We start from the raw sequence: 15,887 nt of genomic DNA, 5'->3' as shown, positions 1-15,887 counted from the left end.
GTAAACAGAAGAGTCCAGATTGCTCTGGCAGTAGTGTCTGTAGGCTTTAAAAGACTGAAGAAATAATCCTTACACACCCTGGACGGCGTCAGGGAAGACTGTCAATGGCAGTTGTGTAGTTTGATAAGCTTGTGACTGATGTGCTGTGAACTAGAAAAGGATGGCTGCCTTTAAATCCCCAAGATCTCTTGTTTTAGGAAAGAGAAGAAAAGTTATTTTCAGTTTTGGGATATGGTTGTGTTCTGTAAAGGAAGAGGGAGGTTAACAGGACTGAGGGCAGTGCCAGAGTGATGGGATGTGGCTGAACATCAGCAGCTGAGCAGGCTTGGAGGAATTCAGGAGCTTGAGAGACAGTTGTCTGTTGAGCTTAGTCTAGAAGTGCTGCATTTCTTTGAACTTTTTCGTTTCTACTCTTGCAACAAAATTTTGGAAAACAAATCCCTGATTTCTATTCTGTCTGCCTGGTTTTGGGGAGAGGTAGTACAGGAGGCGTGTGCAGAATTAGCTGCCTTCACATGGACAGGATCTCAGTGATGTGTGAGTGAAAACAGCCCCTTGGAGATTTGTAATTTGGGATGAAGTTAGGGAGCCCAAAATGCATGGGGTCTGTGAGGGAACCTTTGCTGCCAGCTGCCAGATTTTGGAAGGGAGCCTTCTCTTCTGACTGGGAAATACCTTGTGGCTCTGGGGAAGCTGAAATGCTGTAGTGGTCAGAAGGGGAGGCTGACTCCCAGTGTGACTGTGTGGAGTAAAGGAAGCTGCAAAGAGCACAAGGGGGATTTGCTTGAAGAAAGATGCATGGCTACATGAGAACTTTGAGAGGAGTGCTGAGCATAGGAAGATGTGAAGTTCTTGGAGGATGAAGGTGTGGGAATGTCAGAGGAGGACAGTGAGTATGTGTGCTTGAACATTGTGGTGAAGGGCTGTAGGTGCCTAAATGGAAATGAGCCAAGCCTGGGCACAGAAGTCTTGGCCAGGAGATGGAAGGGTGCAGAGGGGCACTCAGATCCTGAGTTCCCTCACTGGGCCAGAGCAGTACCCCGGTGTTTGAGTTGTTTTACAGAGCCCTGGGGTGGAGCTGGCCGAGTTCCTGGAGTGCAGCATTTTGTAGGGGCTCTGCTGTGGCCATGGGATGCCCCTGTGGAAGTGCAGGCTCTGTGCAGCCACTCCAGCCCTCCCTGGGAGCAGGAATTGAGCAGAGGAAATCCTATAGAGCACTAATGCTAATCACTCTCAAATCAGGAATGTGAAATTTGGGTGTGCTTCAAGCATTAATTATAGTGGCTTAATTTCCTTATCTGGTAATGTGGGGATAATGCTACCTCATGGTGGTTTTGAGAAGGTCAGTTATTTAATGCTGACTGTGCATGCCAAAGAAAACTGGAGAGGGGGAGAAAAACAGTAAACGTGTCGAAGCAGGATTTGAGCAGGGCAGAATAAACAAGGTCTGAGGATAAATTGGCATTGCCTGTGTGTGTAAGCTGAGTGTTGCCTATCCAAAAGGCTGAAAGAGGCGGGATCCTAACAAACTGGAAAGAGCAGCCCCTCATCCTGGTTCCTAAATCCTTACATTCACTGTGAGGAAAATATGTAATGCCTGGGCCATATTTGGTGCAGGTTGTTAGAGGAATAATGTGACGTGGGGCCTCTACCTCGCTGCCTGGCTTAGTTGACATAAGGTAATGGATATTGAGGGAGGAGCTGAGCAGCAGCCTGATTGCATAAGCCTTTTTTCCAAAGGAAACTGGCTAACACAATGTGGAGATAAAATAAATTTATATTGTGGTGCACGACCACAAGAGGGATCAGACTGCTTAAATTTTCACTTTTGTGTTTTTGATTCTGCCTTCTTTCATGTAGCCTGTGTTACATATGGAGATTTTAATTGTCTGACTTGCCAGTGATAATATGAGAAATTTGGTTGAGTGGTGGGCTTGGCTGTAGTTGGCTTTCTGTCACAGATCTGTTTCTTGGCCTCAGTCTCTGCAGTAAAAACAAAGCTGCATTACTGCATGACTTTGATAAATAGATTTACATTTCTGCTTGCACAAGAAGTTGTCTCTTACTGTTTGCCAGGTAAAGCTTAATTTCCAATACTCTGTTTTTTAAAGTGAATATTCTGAAAAATGATTGTACCATTGAGTTCACACAAAATACAGAGCCTGTATTTTATATGAGCTTGATCATTCAAACCTGATTTCTCTCTCGTGGTTTCTTTTCTGGAGTATCAGTTATATTATTGGCAAACATATACAAGACAAATGCTGACCTGGAAATGACCATTCCTTGAATACAGTGGACCAGTCATTTTCTCTTACACCTAATTAGTCCAGCATTCTGTTTTAAAATCCATTTGTTTTCTAGGGAGAATAGAAAGATGCAAAGTTGCTTGAAGGAGAATTGTCCCAACTTCTTTCTATTGTGTCCTTCCTCCACAAATATAGAAGCAGCTCTATCATTGAAAATTTAATGAACCTTTCATCAATATAATGCTGTGTCTCTGCATTCTCTGAAATGTATTCATTTTTAATGAGCTTCTAATTCTAATTTCAGGTAACAGGAACAACTGAACATAACCATAAATCTGATTTGTTTGTGAACAGTGTGTCCCATGTAATTTACAATTCCTTAAGTTGTCACTGATGACTTTTGGCTGCTTTTGGTAGTTTGGTAAAAACGTTTTGTTTCAGACCTTTATTTTCTTAAATAAAAATCAGCCTCAGCAAACAGAAGCAATGACCTTAAAACAACAAGGTGGTTGTCCCAGTGTCATATTGGAGTATTTGCATTTATTTTAACAATTTGTTGTATTTTTTTTTGAATTTCTTAGCAAGCCTGGGGTTAGTTCCTTAGTTAAAAAGTACAGTAGTGGGAAAATACTTTGGGTATGTGGGAGAGCTGATAATACTGCACAAAATATAGTATTGTGGATAATGAGTTACAGAAGATGGAAATAGTCTAGGAACAGCTGTGAAAATACCCTACTGCACTCTGGACTGTCTCAGACTGGAGAGACCTATGAAGCATCCAATGATGTTGCACTGCTGGGAGAAGCAACCAGGCTTGCTTGGCTTTTTCTTACTGGGAGTGAATAATAATGCTGAAAAAATGGTATTGTTTACCAAATTTTATGCAATAACGACACCTGTGAGTATACAATTACATTTTCAATTAGAATAAGAAAACATTAACACTGAAACATTGTTTTGGTCATGTGGAAATATATTATTGTTCTATCTGCATTATTTAATTTATGGTCCCTTTATTGTTATAATCATAATTGACATTTATCCATAAATATTTAATTTGTGTTTTGGATGTTAATTGCAGAAAAAGGCCACATATAATGTAATGCCCACTGAGTGGAGAAACATCAAATTTAATAACCAGAAACGTTCTCTACTACACATAGTATTGCCTTTGTAATAATACAAGGGGTAATGTACAAAGAAGGAGTGGGAATGAATACCATTATTGGCAACGTGCAACTTTTTGTTCCATCTTTTCTTGAAAAGAAATCATAGTTTAGTTCCAGGAGGAAGCTGCACTTGCATGGCACATGTTTGTATCCTGGTTTCTTTTGACAGTTCTTCTTTTCTTGCATTGATTTGCCTGCAGCATTACACCAGCAGGTTTTTTTTTTCAATACATATTTTTAATCCAACTTTTGATGCACTTTTTAGCAGCTTCACGAGTGAAAACAGTATGCTGAGGATATTATATGAATGTCCTGAACAGTTTCAGGTATGTGGCAGCCCTACAATTTTATTCAGCCTTTAGTGAGACTTGGAACTTCTTGACCTTGGTGGTCTTTCCTCGGTGCAGACCAAGAGAAGCTGTCGTGCTGGTGTCCCCTGGGAGGTGCAGCTCTGGAGCAGTGTCCTTGGCACTGCCAGCGTTGGCACAGCCTTGGGGACAGTCCCTGAGAGCACAGCCAGCCAGAGAGGGGCAGGGATGATGCCATTCCTGCCCCCAGCTCTGCCCTGCTGCCTCGGGAGCCTTTGGCCAGGGGAAGGAAGCTGTGGGAAATGCACACAGCCTGCGGTGCCTGCGGTACGCTGGGTGGTAATCCCTGCTCTGGATTGTTCCCTAGTGCGTGGCCCTGCAAGAACACTGCTTTTTACCTTCTGAATGCTTTCCTAAAGGATTTTCAAGGCTTTCAGAGACTCCTTCCTTACAAGATCAGATCTGGTGTGGGCAATCAAATCTGATATGTCCTGACGTGGGAAAGTGAATGTTTGCTGTGCTGATCTGTTCTAGAGGCTTCACTCTGGGCAGTGCCAGCTCTGTATCAGTGATAGACACTTCCACCGTGGACTGATATCCATATTTACTGAATTTATGATGGCTAATTACAAAAAATCAGTTTTCTACTTGGAATTCCCATTTCCTAGCCATTCAGAATGCAGAGCAGTTCAACAGAAGAGTGGATGAAGGAACTGTGTTAACAAGGCTGCTCTTTCAAAAGACTGGCTCAGTTTGCCAGCATAGCCTCACTCGTGCAAGTAGCCCACAGAAATAGTGAAAATCTGCACGTGATGATTACTTTTGGGATCAAACCCCCACTATTTATTTTCGCTTCTAAAAAATGTACATCAATTTTTTTTGCCAGTTGTTTTTTTGTTAAATAGTTTACTTAACACAGACAAACAGTTTATTTAAGATAAGTTGATTGCACCAGACTTGGAGTTTGTCCTAATACAGTCACTTCTCATATTTGGCTTGGACTATTTACAGTAGAAGCTGAAGGTGAATGAGGTGAGGGAGAGGTGCAGGTTTGTGTCATGTCCCCCTTTAAATATGATCAGTTCAAAAGTCTTCAATGGCTGTCTCTCGTCATCTTCTGAGTTCTAGCAGACCTTTGACTTGCCAGTCTTTGGTTTGACTAGGGATTGTGAAAAACACACCATTCCAACTTCATTTCATCATGAGAGAGCATTTTTTGTGCAAGTTTGGAGCAATTACTTTAATAAAACTCTGGTTATTTTTCTTTCCTAATATCTGCAGATTTTTTTTTCCAGATTCTTCAATGATAATTCAAGTCTTGTTACCTGGAGTCTGTTGAGGATTGTACAAATAGTGCATAAAAGCTACATTCCAAGCTTTGTTTTAGAGTTTAGTACCCAGAAGTTAGAAAATTGCAAAATAAGGACTCAGGCTTAGTGTGGTTCCTCTGTATAAATGGTAGGGTACTATTATTGACATAGAATGGTATTTTTCATCTTGCAGGTTGTGTTTTATGCTATAATCACAGTATTTTAATCCATTACTTTTTGGACATATCAAGCATATGCAATGAATAAGAGGATCATTGCTTTCTTCCTTTTCTTTAGCATTTTTGATGTAAAACTTTTTATGCTTATGTATTTCTCCTGTGGTATTAAAGCAGTGCTGCCTCATCTTACTGATGACAAAAACCATAATGGTTTTATGGAGTCTCTATGTTTTTATGTGCTAAAAGGGGAATGTAGAACTTCTTTTCCATCAGCATTTCATCTTCAAATACACAGCCTGCTTCCCCAGCAAACAAAACCAGCCTTTTGAAAGCCTCCTAATGTCAAGTGTTAAACTAAGAATGTGCCAATTGTGTGAGTAGCTGCTGGGCATTCCAGAAAAGGGTATTGGAATTAGTTAAGGAAATTAATTTTTAGCTTTTCTCTGCGGAATAATTTTGGATTTTTTTACAAGTTTTATTTTATCATAGTGTGTTAAGGAGTTGGAATGGATTTTAAGGTCAGCTAGTACCGACACCCCCTGCCATGTGCAGGGATACCTCTCAAGGTCTAAAATTTTGTGTAAAATTTTGACAGTGTCTGTGGTCGTACCCTTTCCATTGCTTGGGCCCAAAATGTGATGGCTCTCCGCACACTCTGCTGCAGCACAAATGAGCTTTGTTACTCACCAGGTTGGTATAAAATTTTATGCTTTGGACATGATCAGACATCACTGGGGACGCCTTTTATGTTTAAAGACAACAGGAAGGAAAGTGGTGTGATTAAGAAAACAAATAAAAATTACCGGCTGCAGGCGTGTGACTTCCACTTGAGCCTCCCTGGTTACTCCAGCTAATTAAAATCCAGGTGTTCCCTGTGTCACATGCCTGTCCCATCCTGGTGTTCCAGCCCTTTTTTTGGCACTGAATGTGAATCAGTTCAGGAGGGTGATCCCTTTCAGGGTTTTAGAGTAGTTATCAGTTGAATTAGCTCCTTGTATTGCTCCTGGGCCAGTGTGCTGTTGTAGGAGTTGCTGGACAGACCTAAAATTGGATAAGCTACTGTAGGACTAGACTTGATCTTGCACTTGTAGTAGCCATATTTAATACCAGTAAAAATAAATATAAAAATCTGTACATGAGGTACCTGCATGTGTCTGTGTTGATAACTTCAGTGCTGTGCCAGAGGATTGCTGTCCTGGTAAACATTCCTAGAGCCTGAAGTGCCCGTGTAGGTGTGTGTCAGCCATGCAGAAAAAGCTTTGATCTCAAATGATCCCACGCAATTTCCCCAGGACCTACTGTGGGAGTTGGGATGTTTGTTTTAGTTGACAACCTGAGCTTGCAGAGGCTTCATTTGTCTTTTGCTCAAACACGGTGTAGCTTGGATTTGGATTTTGCTTAAACAAATGGCAAGGAACTGCCTTTTCATGTTATGTAAAGTTTGCTCCTGAAAATAAAAGGATCACTTGTGGATTACTGAAAGTGTTGCAATTTAAAAAGAGCCATCGTGGAAAGGAGACAGCTTTCTTCATGAAGTGAGGAAGAGTTTTCAGATCACTTCTCCACATTTAGATCTTTCCATGGTCCTTTCAAAACTTGTGCAGGTTTTGGTTCACAGTGGACTTGTAATGTTGTCACCAATGTGAATGAAAAGCTGGTATGAGAGATGACTCAGGAGGGTGCACAGGATGGTCTTTCATAGGAGTGGTGGGTTTTGTATGGCCTGTTTTTCTTCTCTACATAAATGAAAGTGAAGGTAATACAAAGTAAAATCTATTTGGAAGGTAATAGGAATGGCAGTGAAGCAAGTTTTATATTTGATGTGTCGTGGCTGTTGAATCCAAGCTGCTTTTTCTCTTCTCTCTCTCTCTCTTTTTTTAATCATTGTTTACATTGGTAGTAGCCAGAAGACCTTTCATGAGTCCCAACTCGAAGTTCTCTGCAAGGAAAGGAAAAATACTTGAATGAGCTGTAGTCTAAAAAACAAACAGATTTGGGCAGGGAAGGTGAAGATATAGTAGGAACAAGAAATGATTTCCTCCTGAGTTACCTGGCAGTGTCTCATGCTAAAGTACTTGCCCAGTTTCATGCAGGAGTTTTCAGTGGAGCTCCAGGACAGGATGGGAAATAACACTGGAGTTAGAACTCCATGGAGCATAGATTTAAGTATTTGTGGCTCCTTATCTCTCTGGTATTTTTCTTTCACCCTCCCCTTGGAACAGAGGAGATGAGCTGGTGTCGGGGGGTGTTTGTGCAATATCAGAGAGATCACAGCTATGCAAGTCATCTTTGTCCCCATCTCTCTTGTCCCCTGGCTGGGGAAGCCATCCCACAGCTTCTGTCTGTGCTGGTGTGTGGAGAGGCAGAGAAGGGCAGGAAAATTCACCTCCCATCAGCGTCATGAAAGTACTTTATGTCCCCAGGATGTTAAACTTGGGGTCTTTTCAAAGCGGAATAGATGCTGTACAGGTGAGTCAGCCTTTTGTGCTAAGGGCCAGGTGTTTGACTTATTTTCAAGCTGGCATGCTAGGACACACTGGCATTCATCACATTTGCAAACACTCCTCAAACTTGAGGAAGGCTTTTGTCTTGTAACCGGTTTTCCTTAATGCCCTGGGAGTGACTGGCCTGACGCATTTTCCCCAGGTGGCATCAGCAGCCTGTGAAACACAGAAAAAGCATTTCTGCTCTGTGACCTTTGCAGCAAAGTCATCTTTGGGAAGGACAACCAGGAGTGAGTGTCTGTACAAATATGTGCACTTTTGACTCCAGAACAGGGAGTGAAAGGCTCCACGTCCTGGACCAGCAATGCAGTTCTCGTCCTCGATTTTCTGCTGCATGTGAATTTGATGGTTGATAAGTCATTCCTGCAGAGCAGGAAGAGAAACCTTTTGGTTTTAGCACTGGAAAGATTGTTGCTGGTATTGGGAGTGGTACAGAGCAGGTTGTGGTTTGTTGTGCTGAGTTTTAAGTCAAGTTTAGTTCTCACTTTTCTGGATGACTGTTCAGATTTCCTTCTAGTAATCTACCAAATCTAATATTAGTCTAAAACCTAATAATTAGTTATTATAGCATTTGTTTTTGAACAAAGACTGGTGAGTATTTGTCTCTAGCAAAGAGCAAGTGAAAAGTAGTTCCTGGTGAGTTTTTTTACAATATGTGGCATAAGGATGGCCTCAGTGCTGGGGCTGCTTGCAGAGGTGAATGTTGGGCTGTCCTGGACCATGCAGTGTTGCTAAGGAAAGCAAAAACTCCAGTTATATGGGATTTATTCAGTGCATGTAATAAGTGTTTTCTCAAGTGTCTAAATCTGGGTTTTTTTTTCTTTTCTCCTTTCTCTGTAGTGGGTTTCTTGTTTGCTTTCAGTAGGCCATTGCCTTGAGGGGCCTGGTCTTGCAAACAGTAGTGAACAGAGTTTTTGTTTACTGGTGATACCTGTGAGACTGTTCAAATAAGTATATGGAGCTGAATCCAGGACCTCCTTGAAGCCCACCAAATACTGAGGGTTTGTTTCCCCTTCTTCCTTGAGATCTCAGTTCCCAGAGTGCCTTGAAGCCAGTTCACCTCTCCCAGCAGTCACTGACTGAAGGATAAGGCCATTTTTTTTCATAGTAAAAAAGACCTGAATTCACATTTTGACATGTTATGTCTGAGAATGTACAAGCTGTGAGCTGTTGTTCAGCCACTCATTTTTTAGCTTATTGATGATGAAGTCTTGAGTGTTAACATGCCTGCTAAATGGATATTTTTGGCATGTGAAAAGTGACTTAATTGTATATTGTCAAACCCAAAGAACCTCTTTTGGCCTGGCCATTTAATAGACTGTTTAGCCTCACTTGAATCTGGTTTTGATAAAAGCTGCTGAGCAGAAATCACACGGGTTTGTCTTTCACTGTTCACTGCTGTGTGGGTGGGGGTACGAGGCAGGTGCTGCTTACAGTTTGAATTGTCAGACTTCATGCCCAGAGTGACAATTGCTGCCTCGCTAGCACAACCTAAACATACATAATCTTATTAGTGCATTCCCTCTTTATGCAATTAAACTGTATTATGTTTAAGCTGCCTCCACTGTGCACATTCCCACAGTTTCAACAGTTTATCATTTAAAGCCTATGAGAATTTGACAGAGATTTAATTCCACCTGTATGGGCTGGGCAGCAGTGGAGTGTGATTGTGTCTGTGTGGTTTAAGTGCAGCTGCCCTGAGAAGTGAGAGTGCTCCAGTCAGCATTGTCAAGGTCTTCAGCAACCAGATAAGAGAGAAGGACCAGCAGGAAATACTCCTTTGTGGGGGAGAGTCTTTGTTCCATGAGAACACTTTGAGATAAAAGGTGAAAATTGATCATCTTGGCATTCCCTTGCCTTAAAATTACTTAAGGGCTGGTCAGCAAGGAAGTTTCCTTGCGGTGTTTAATAATACTGATTTCTGCAGGAACCTCTATATTTCACACGTCTCAGTTCTGTCGCTTGAAAGTTCTGCAGATGAGTCCTTGTCAGTTCTGGAAGCTGTAATATATATTGCTGTGAAGGTGATATTTTAGGGTGGAGTATTTTTTTTTTGAGTAAGCATCTATGTCTTAAAACCCTCTGAGTCATGTATTCTATTTTTTCATACAAAATGATTTTGAAGGCTCAGCATGTTACAGTGGTTGAGATATGGCACTAAGCATAAAGAGCCATTGAAAGGTGGGGAAAGAATATTATGTCCCTAGGATTACTGAATTAATTTACTCATTTATTTATTTCTAATGACCTGGGCAATGCTTGTTTGCAAGCTAATTAAGGTATGTTGATGGGTCCAGTTTTGGGGCAGATATCCCCCTGCCCCAGTTAACTGAGGGCTGGTGTTGGTGGCAGGGCAGCAGGTAATGGTTCTTCTTCACCTGCACAGCCAGGGCAGTTCTTTCTCTGTTGGGTCCAGTCATCTTGGGAATGTGGCCTGATCTTTCTGATTTCCATGACCAACTGTAGCATGTTTTTTCACCGGGGAATTTTGTTAAACTGGTTAACTTTGTGCATTGGGTTGTGCTGCAGTGTCACCAAACTCGTTTTACAGGGTTTTCCAAGGAAAACACCCAGCATGGTGTTTTCTGCCCTGGCTAGGCTGGTAGGCTGTAAATGGCTTTTTCAGTTGAGCTGAAGTTGCTTTTCAGATACCTGAGTTGCACAATGGCACCGTGACTCATGAACCACAGCCTGTGTCCCTAACTGGATTCTTTTGAGGCTTTAATTGTTGTGTGCAATGGCCAGGGTGCAATCTTAAATATCTACAAGCAATCCATCTTTTCCTTATCTTTGGTTCCCTTTTATTTTTATTAGTAAACTTGGCTTATGTACTTTGTGAGAGTAGGGAAAGTGGTCACTTTTCTGTAACATCCTAATGTTTCTTGGAGAAAATACTGGTAAACTATGGAATTCCTTACACATCTCTCCAAAATGTTGCATGTGGTTTTAGGGGGTGGAAGCAGCATGAATTGCCCTTTAAAAGCTGAAAGTTAAGGAAGTAGCTGAAGTTCACAGCAATCTGAGAGTTTTAGAGAAATTAACAATAAATGAGTTATAAATAGCAGGAATATAAAATAGCATCATGAAATGATGAGAGTAGATTCTCAGTGTGGTATCTCCTTAGAGATTAATTTTTGGGTAGAGAGAATTAAATATTTTGCACATGTGCAGCTTGCACATGTGTAACTTGGTCAAGAAAGTTAGAGGTGGTCAGTGTTACATGGGCACCCCAAAATGTCAGGAATGGGAGAGGTCATTGCTTTCTGAAAATCTCATCCTTTGCTTTATTTTGTGTCTTTACTGAATCTCCCAATTGTTGGTCATTGTTGGTTTTGCTAGTGGCTGTTGCTTTCTGGAAGGATCTCTAGAATCAAAAAATCATGTTTAAAATAGGTGTGTTGTTTTTTAATTTTTATTCTTCGAGTGGGTGGTTGTAAAAAAAATCCTTTCATTATTGTGTACGAGCTTACAATTTGATAGAGATGAGGAGCATATAAAAAACATAAAATCCTGTATTTCAAACTTCCTAGAGTTATGTGCTCAGGGGTGTTCTCCCCGATTTGTTTTAGTTTGACTGCTTTAGTGGCTGTAGATAATATCAAGCATTTATTGTGTGTGATTTATATGAATAGGGAAAATACTATACACAGTTTCTTAGGCCAGGAACAATGTTCTTTACACATGGCCTTTAATACAGTTGTGAGCCTAAATAAATGCTGCTTTTGAATATGTGCACAGATCCTGTATAATTATGGAGTAATGTTGTTTATTGTGAGAGAACCTGCAGTATTGGGGAGTGCTCCTCAGCTGATGTTTGGATAAAACAGATCAGCTCAGATATTGTCTGGAGCTGACCATCTGAATCTTGGGCCAGATTTCCTTTTCCTTACTTGTTTTCAATGGCTCTTGAGTTAATCAGGGGGAGCAGTGGGCTCTGGTGGCACAGAGCATATGGATAATGGTGGGGTTTGGTTTTCTGTGATATTTACAGCTGAAGTAGTGAATGAAAATTAAAAACTCTTTTCTTTCCCATTAACATTACACAGAGATAGGAATGAACAAAAATACTCTGCAAAATGAGTAAGTTAGACCAGTCCCACAGAGGGTGGCAGGTGGGGTTTGTGCTAAAACAGGCATTCAAAATACTCTTCTAGGCTATTTCCACACATGAAAATGAGCCACACACAAAATCCCCACAATCTGTACTCTGAATTTGCTGTACATGGGAGGAACTGCACATAATGAAGAACAGATCTGTGGATCTTTATCTGACTTCAAATCATTTGACAACAATTTGATCATGGTCATGCCACCAGTGTGGGGAGACAGCTGTGTCCTCCTCCCTCTTGTCCCAGTGTCTGCATCCGCTGCTGAATAACTTCACTGGGGTGTTCTGCTTTGTGTGGTTTGTGGCAGAACGGGTACTGAGAGAAACACTAACAAGAACAGAATGTATTTCGTTAAAACTTTTTTGCTTTTGTCTTTTTGATCCTCCGTTAATCCTCCAAAGTTGTCTCGCTTCATTCTCCCTCCGTGTAACTGATTCTCCTCATTGCTTTCCTTACTAACAAACACTGAAGGAATAAATCTGCATCACAAATTTTCATCGTGGTGATTTTCTTTGAAATGTGCTGCAACTTTGAGAGAGCAGCTTGTGTTCCATTTTGTAATGGTGAGTAATGCATTTACTCACTTTGTCCTTCGTGTTTGATAACCTGTGAAGCTCCCTCCAACTTCACTGGAGTAGGGCTGGCTTTTTATTCCCTACAGTCTGTAGGAAATGATTGAGATGCCAGCACAGCTAATGAGGGTCTGACACATTCTCCTTATTTTTAACACCTAAAAGTAGTTGCATTGAACATGACCTTACAATTTAGCTGCAAAAAGTTTGCATGACATTCACCAAGTGATTTAATGCACTAGAATAGCAGTTGCCATTTATTTTTGAGCTTGAGGAAAAAGCATTTTTTGGAATGATTAATATGCAAAAAAAAAAAAAAAAAAATCTCTATCATGCTTTAAGTAGGTCAAGATTTCTGCCACCCTTAGAAAGGAAATTGAAACCTGACCTGCTCAATGGCCAGGGTGGGATGGGGGAAGGAGGTTTTGGTGTGTTTTTCCTTTTTCTTTTTCTTTTTTTTCTAATAAGTCAAAATATAGTTGTTTTTTTGAGATTTGTTTCACTGGCCACGTGTTGCATATTGTAGGGTATTTCAAGACATCTCTGAAATATTTATCATGCTGTGTCCCACCAAGAATGTAATCTTAAGGTCTCCACTGTTTATGAAGCACAGTCTATATTTTATCTCATGCTGAGAAAAGATGTGATAATGGTTGTTTGGGGATTATGTGAAAATGAAGTGAGGAATGACCCTTAAATATTGGTAGGAAGTGGGAGATTCCCAAATGAGACTGAAACAGGGGAGAGTGAATTGCTGCTGTGGGGTTTTTCTAATGAATATCGTCTTTGCACTTATAACGGGGAAAATTAAGATTGGGGAGAGAACGAACCATTTAAAGAAAGTGCAATAAAAACCTGTTGGGCTACAGAAATGAAAGCTAAGCCTGTAATTGGGGGAGCTTGTGTTTTTCAGTGGTGCAGTTTCAGGAGTGCAGGCACAGAGCCCGGGAAGGTGCCTGTGATGCCAAAGAGCATCCGTGGATCAGAAGTGCTGGGAACTGATCTGATGTAAATGAGCTTCAGGAACAAGGTAGCACAGCCACTCCTAAATGAGACACCCATTCCAACAGGAAATGCTTTACTTGGTTTGGGGTTCATTCTTTACATCTCCTTGAACTTTCTTTAGGTTAAAAAAGAAAGATTTACTAAAACATTTCTTTTAAAACATACTTGCCTAGGATTATTTCCTCAAGGATGAAGTCTGAATTTGGATGAAAGGTGGCAATAAAGTATTACTGACTTGCATCTTCTGTTTTTCTGCCACTTAATGTTCAGAATAATCTGGGCTCTGCTCTGTGGGGTATTTAAGGAGTTCACAGAGATCATTCTTCCTTCTCTGTCGTCCAGCTATTCAAATTGCAATAGTAAAGCCAACAGAGATTTAGCAAGTCATTCTAAATGGTGCTTTAGGGCAGGGAATAAATAATGTCCTAATCAATTGAAATTTCAGTAGGTAATTGTGATATGATGTAAAGTGACCTACATTAGTCCAGAAAAACCATGTGATCTCAACAGCAGGAGTATTATTGAGTCCTTGCTGGTGCTTTTGGTCTGTCTCACTGAAAAGGCAGCAGCCTTGAAAAGCACTTTATTCCCTAAGGCTGGATTGGTCTGGAGAGGAGGGGCAGGATCATTTGTTGAGTCATGACCACCACCTTTTCCTGCAGAAAGGATTTTTTTACATGCTAGTAGAGTATATCTCCATAATAAATTGCATGTTCTCTCTGAAGTAGGACAAGCTGAGGATTCTTACTGCAGTTTCTTCTGTGTGTTGTATTGGCTGTTAAGGACAAGCAGAATGGTGTGGTCTTTCCTTTGCTCTTTCCACGATGTAAAAAAATTGATCCAAATGAATCAAGTTTGTGTCTCTGACATACATGTATTATGGGTTATGCCAGCTAAGATATAAATTATTTGCTTTTTGATAGAAGAATATTAATTTCTGTTTAATTTGGGAAGACTGCTTTAGACTGGTGGTTAAGAGTGATTACTGTTATGAGCAGATGGAGCAGATGATTGAATACTGAAAAATAAATTTAGAGGAAGACAAGTATAGCCCAGTGGTTCTAAGGTGCACATAGTTTTAGCTTTTCTCTCTCCTTTTTTATTTTTCTTCCTAAGCTACTATTGTTGTTTCAGGGTTTCAGTTGTTAGAGCACATAACCAGGACTATAGATAAGACTGGAGACATCTTCTTTACCAGATCTGGTTACCTATTGAAGACAGGTCATCAAATCCTCCTCTTGTTAACTTGCAAAACTTCTTAAAACTAAGTAATATTATTTTTTAACTGCTCTTTTGTCCTGTTACTCCTGTTGATTCTGATTCCAGACCCCCACTGTTGTGACTGATGAGAAGTACAATTTCCAGTATGAAGTTTTACTCCATTGGTTGGACTTGTTATAATTCAGTAGCTTTTTCTGCTGTTTTTCCTGAAAAGCCAATCTTCCTGATCCTGTGGTTATCTAGTTGCCTTTTTGTGCACTTACAGGATAAGCTCATCTGTTTTGAGTGTGATTGACCAGAACCACTCTGGTCATTGCAGGTTAAACCTCACATCCTGCTGGACACTCTTTCAAATACCAGCAGCTCTGCTGCTGCAGCCTGGGGTTCCATGTGCCTTTTCCTGACTGCACCACATGGCATGGGGACCACGAGGTATTTATATTTATATTTAATTGGTGTAGAGCTGTCACTTTCTCTGCTAGGTGCTCTTTAAGTGGTGAGCTGCCAGTGACTCTGTGACTTGTTTCAAATACATGAACTAATTTTTTTTCAGTTTTGTTGCCTTCTGTTTCTGTTGTGGAAGGACTTGACTGTAATCTTCTGTGCTTTATGTAAAATATTCTGAAATAATTTGTCATGGTCTTTTGGCCGTCTTAGTGATTCTGAAAAATAGTATTTATGCTCTGTCTGCTACTCCATGTGTTATTGCATTGCTTGTGTTTTAACTGTTCATTGACTCAGCTTTTTAAAGGTGTGTTGATCAAGCAACTTGTAGGATACCCTGAAATAATGATAGACACGTTTTGGGTCTTTTTTCTCTCTTTATACTTTGGGATCAAGATAAACTAGCTGAGTATGCTACAAAAGCTTTGGAGGAGGGAAGGAGAAATTCTAATAAACATCATTAGGTGCTGTTGATTCAGAGGCTGGGAAGAGAAGAACAGATTTTTATGTTCTCCCACCCAGTGGAATTCCCTGGGATCTTTAGTTCAGGGATCTTGTTCAAACTGTAACCTGCCTGTGTGGTGCACCCAATGGGAGAGTTTATCTGGCTGGAAAATAACCCAAAAAATTACTGTGTGGCTGCACAAATGTTATCCTGGCCTGTGGGAGAGCACAGCAGGGGAAGGACAGTGCACAGCAGTGCAGGTTACAGCAGCTTTTCCAGCATTGGTGCTGACTAAATAAGTAAAGGATACACTTTTGGTGTTCCCAAGCTGAATATATAAACTCAGGATTGTGGGGACTTCTGCTGCTTATC

General features: G+C 40.8%; 1 protein-coding gene across 2 annotated transcripts in view; it reads left to right on the top strand.

Moving 5' to 3' along the window:
- The window catches only part of MNAT1 (MNAT1 component of CDK activating kinase), a 116,708-nt gene that overhangs the window by 10,478 nt on the left and 90,343 nt on the right, over positions 1-15,887 (top strand). Inside the window, exon 2 of one of the 2 annotated variants that reach the window (XM_063399570.1) lies at positions 14,946-15,058. The exons of the other annotated variant lie outside the window; for it this stretch is intronic. Coding sequence (XP_063255640.1) covers positions 15,015-15,058 — 44 coding nt within the window. The 5' untranslated portion in view covers positions 14,946-15,014. The remainder of the gene's footprint in view (positions 1-14,945; positions 15,059-15,887) is intronic. 2 annotated transcript variants of the gene reach the window in all.

Source organism: Prinia subflava, chromosome 5 (genome assembly GCF_021018805.1).
Source record: "Prinia subflava isolate CZ2003 ecotype Zambia chromosome 5, Cam_Psub_1.2, whole genome shotgun sequence".
NCBI lineage: Eukaryota > Metazoa > Chordata > Aves > Passeriformes > Cisticolidae > Prinia > Prinia subflava.
This window is presented reverse-complemented; position numbering and strand designations above follow the sequence as displayed.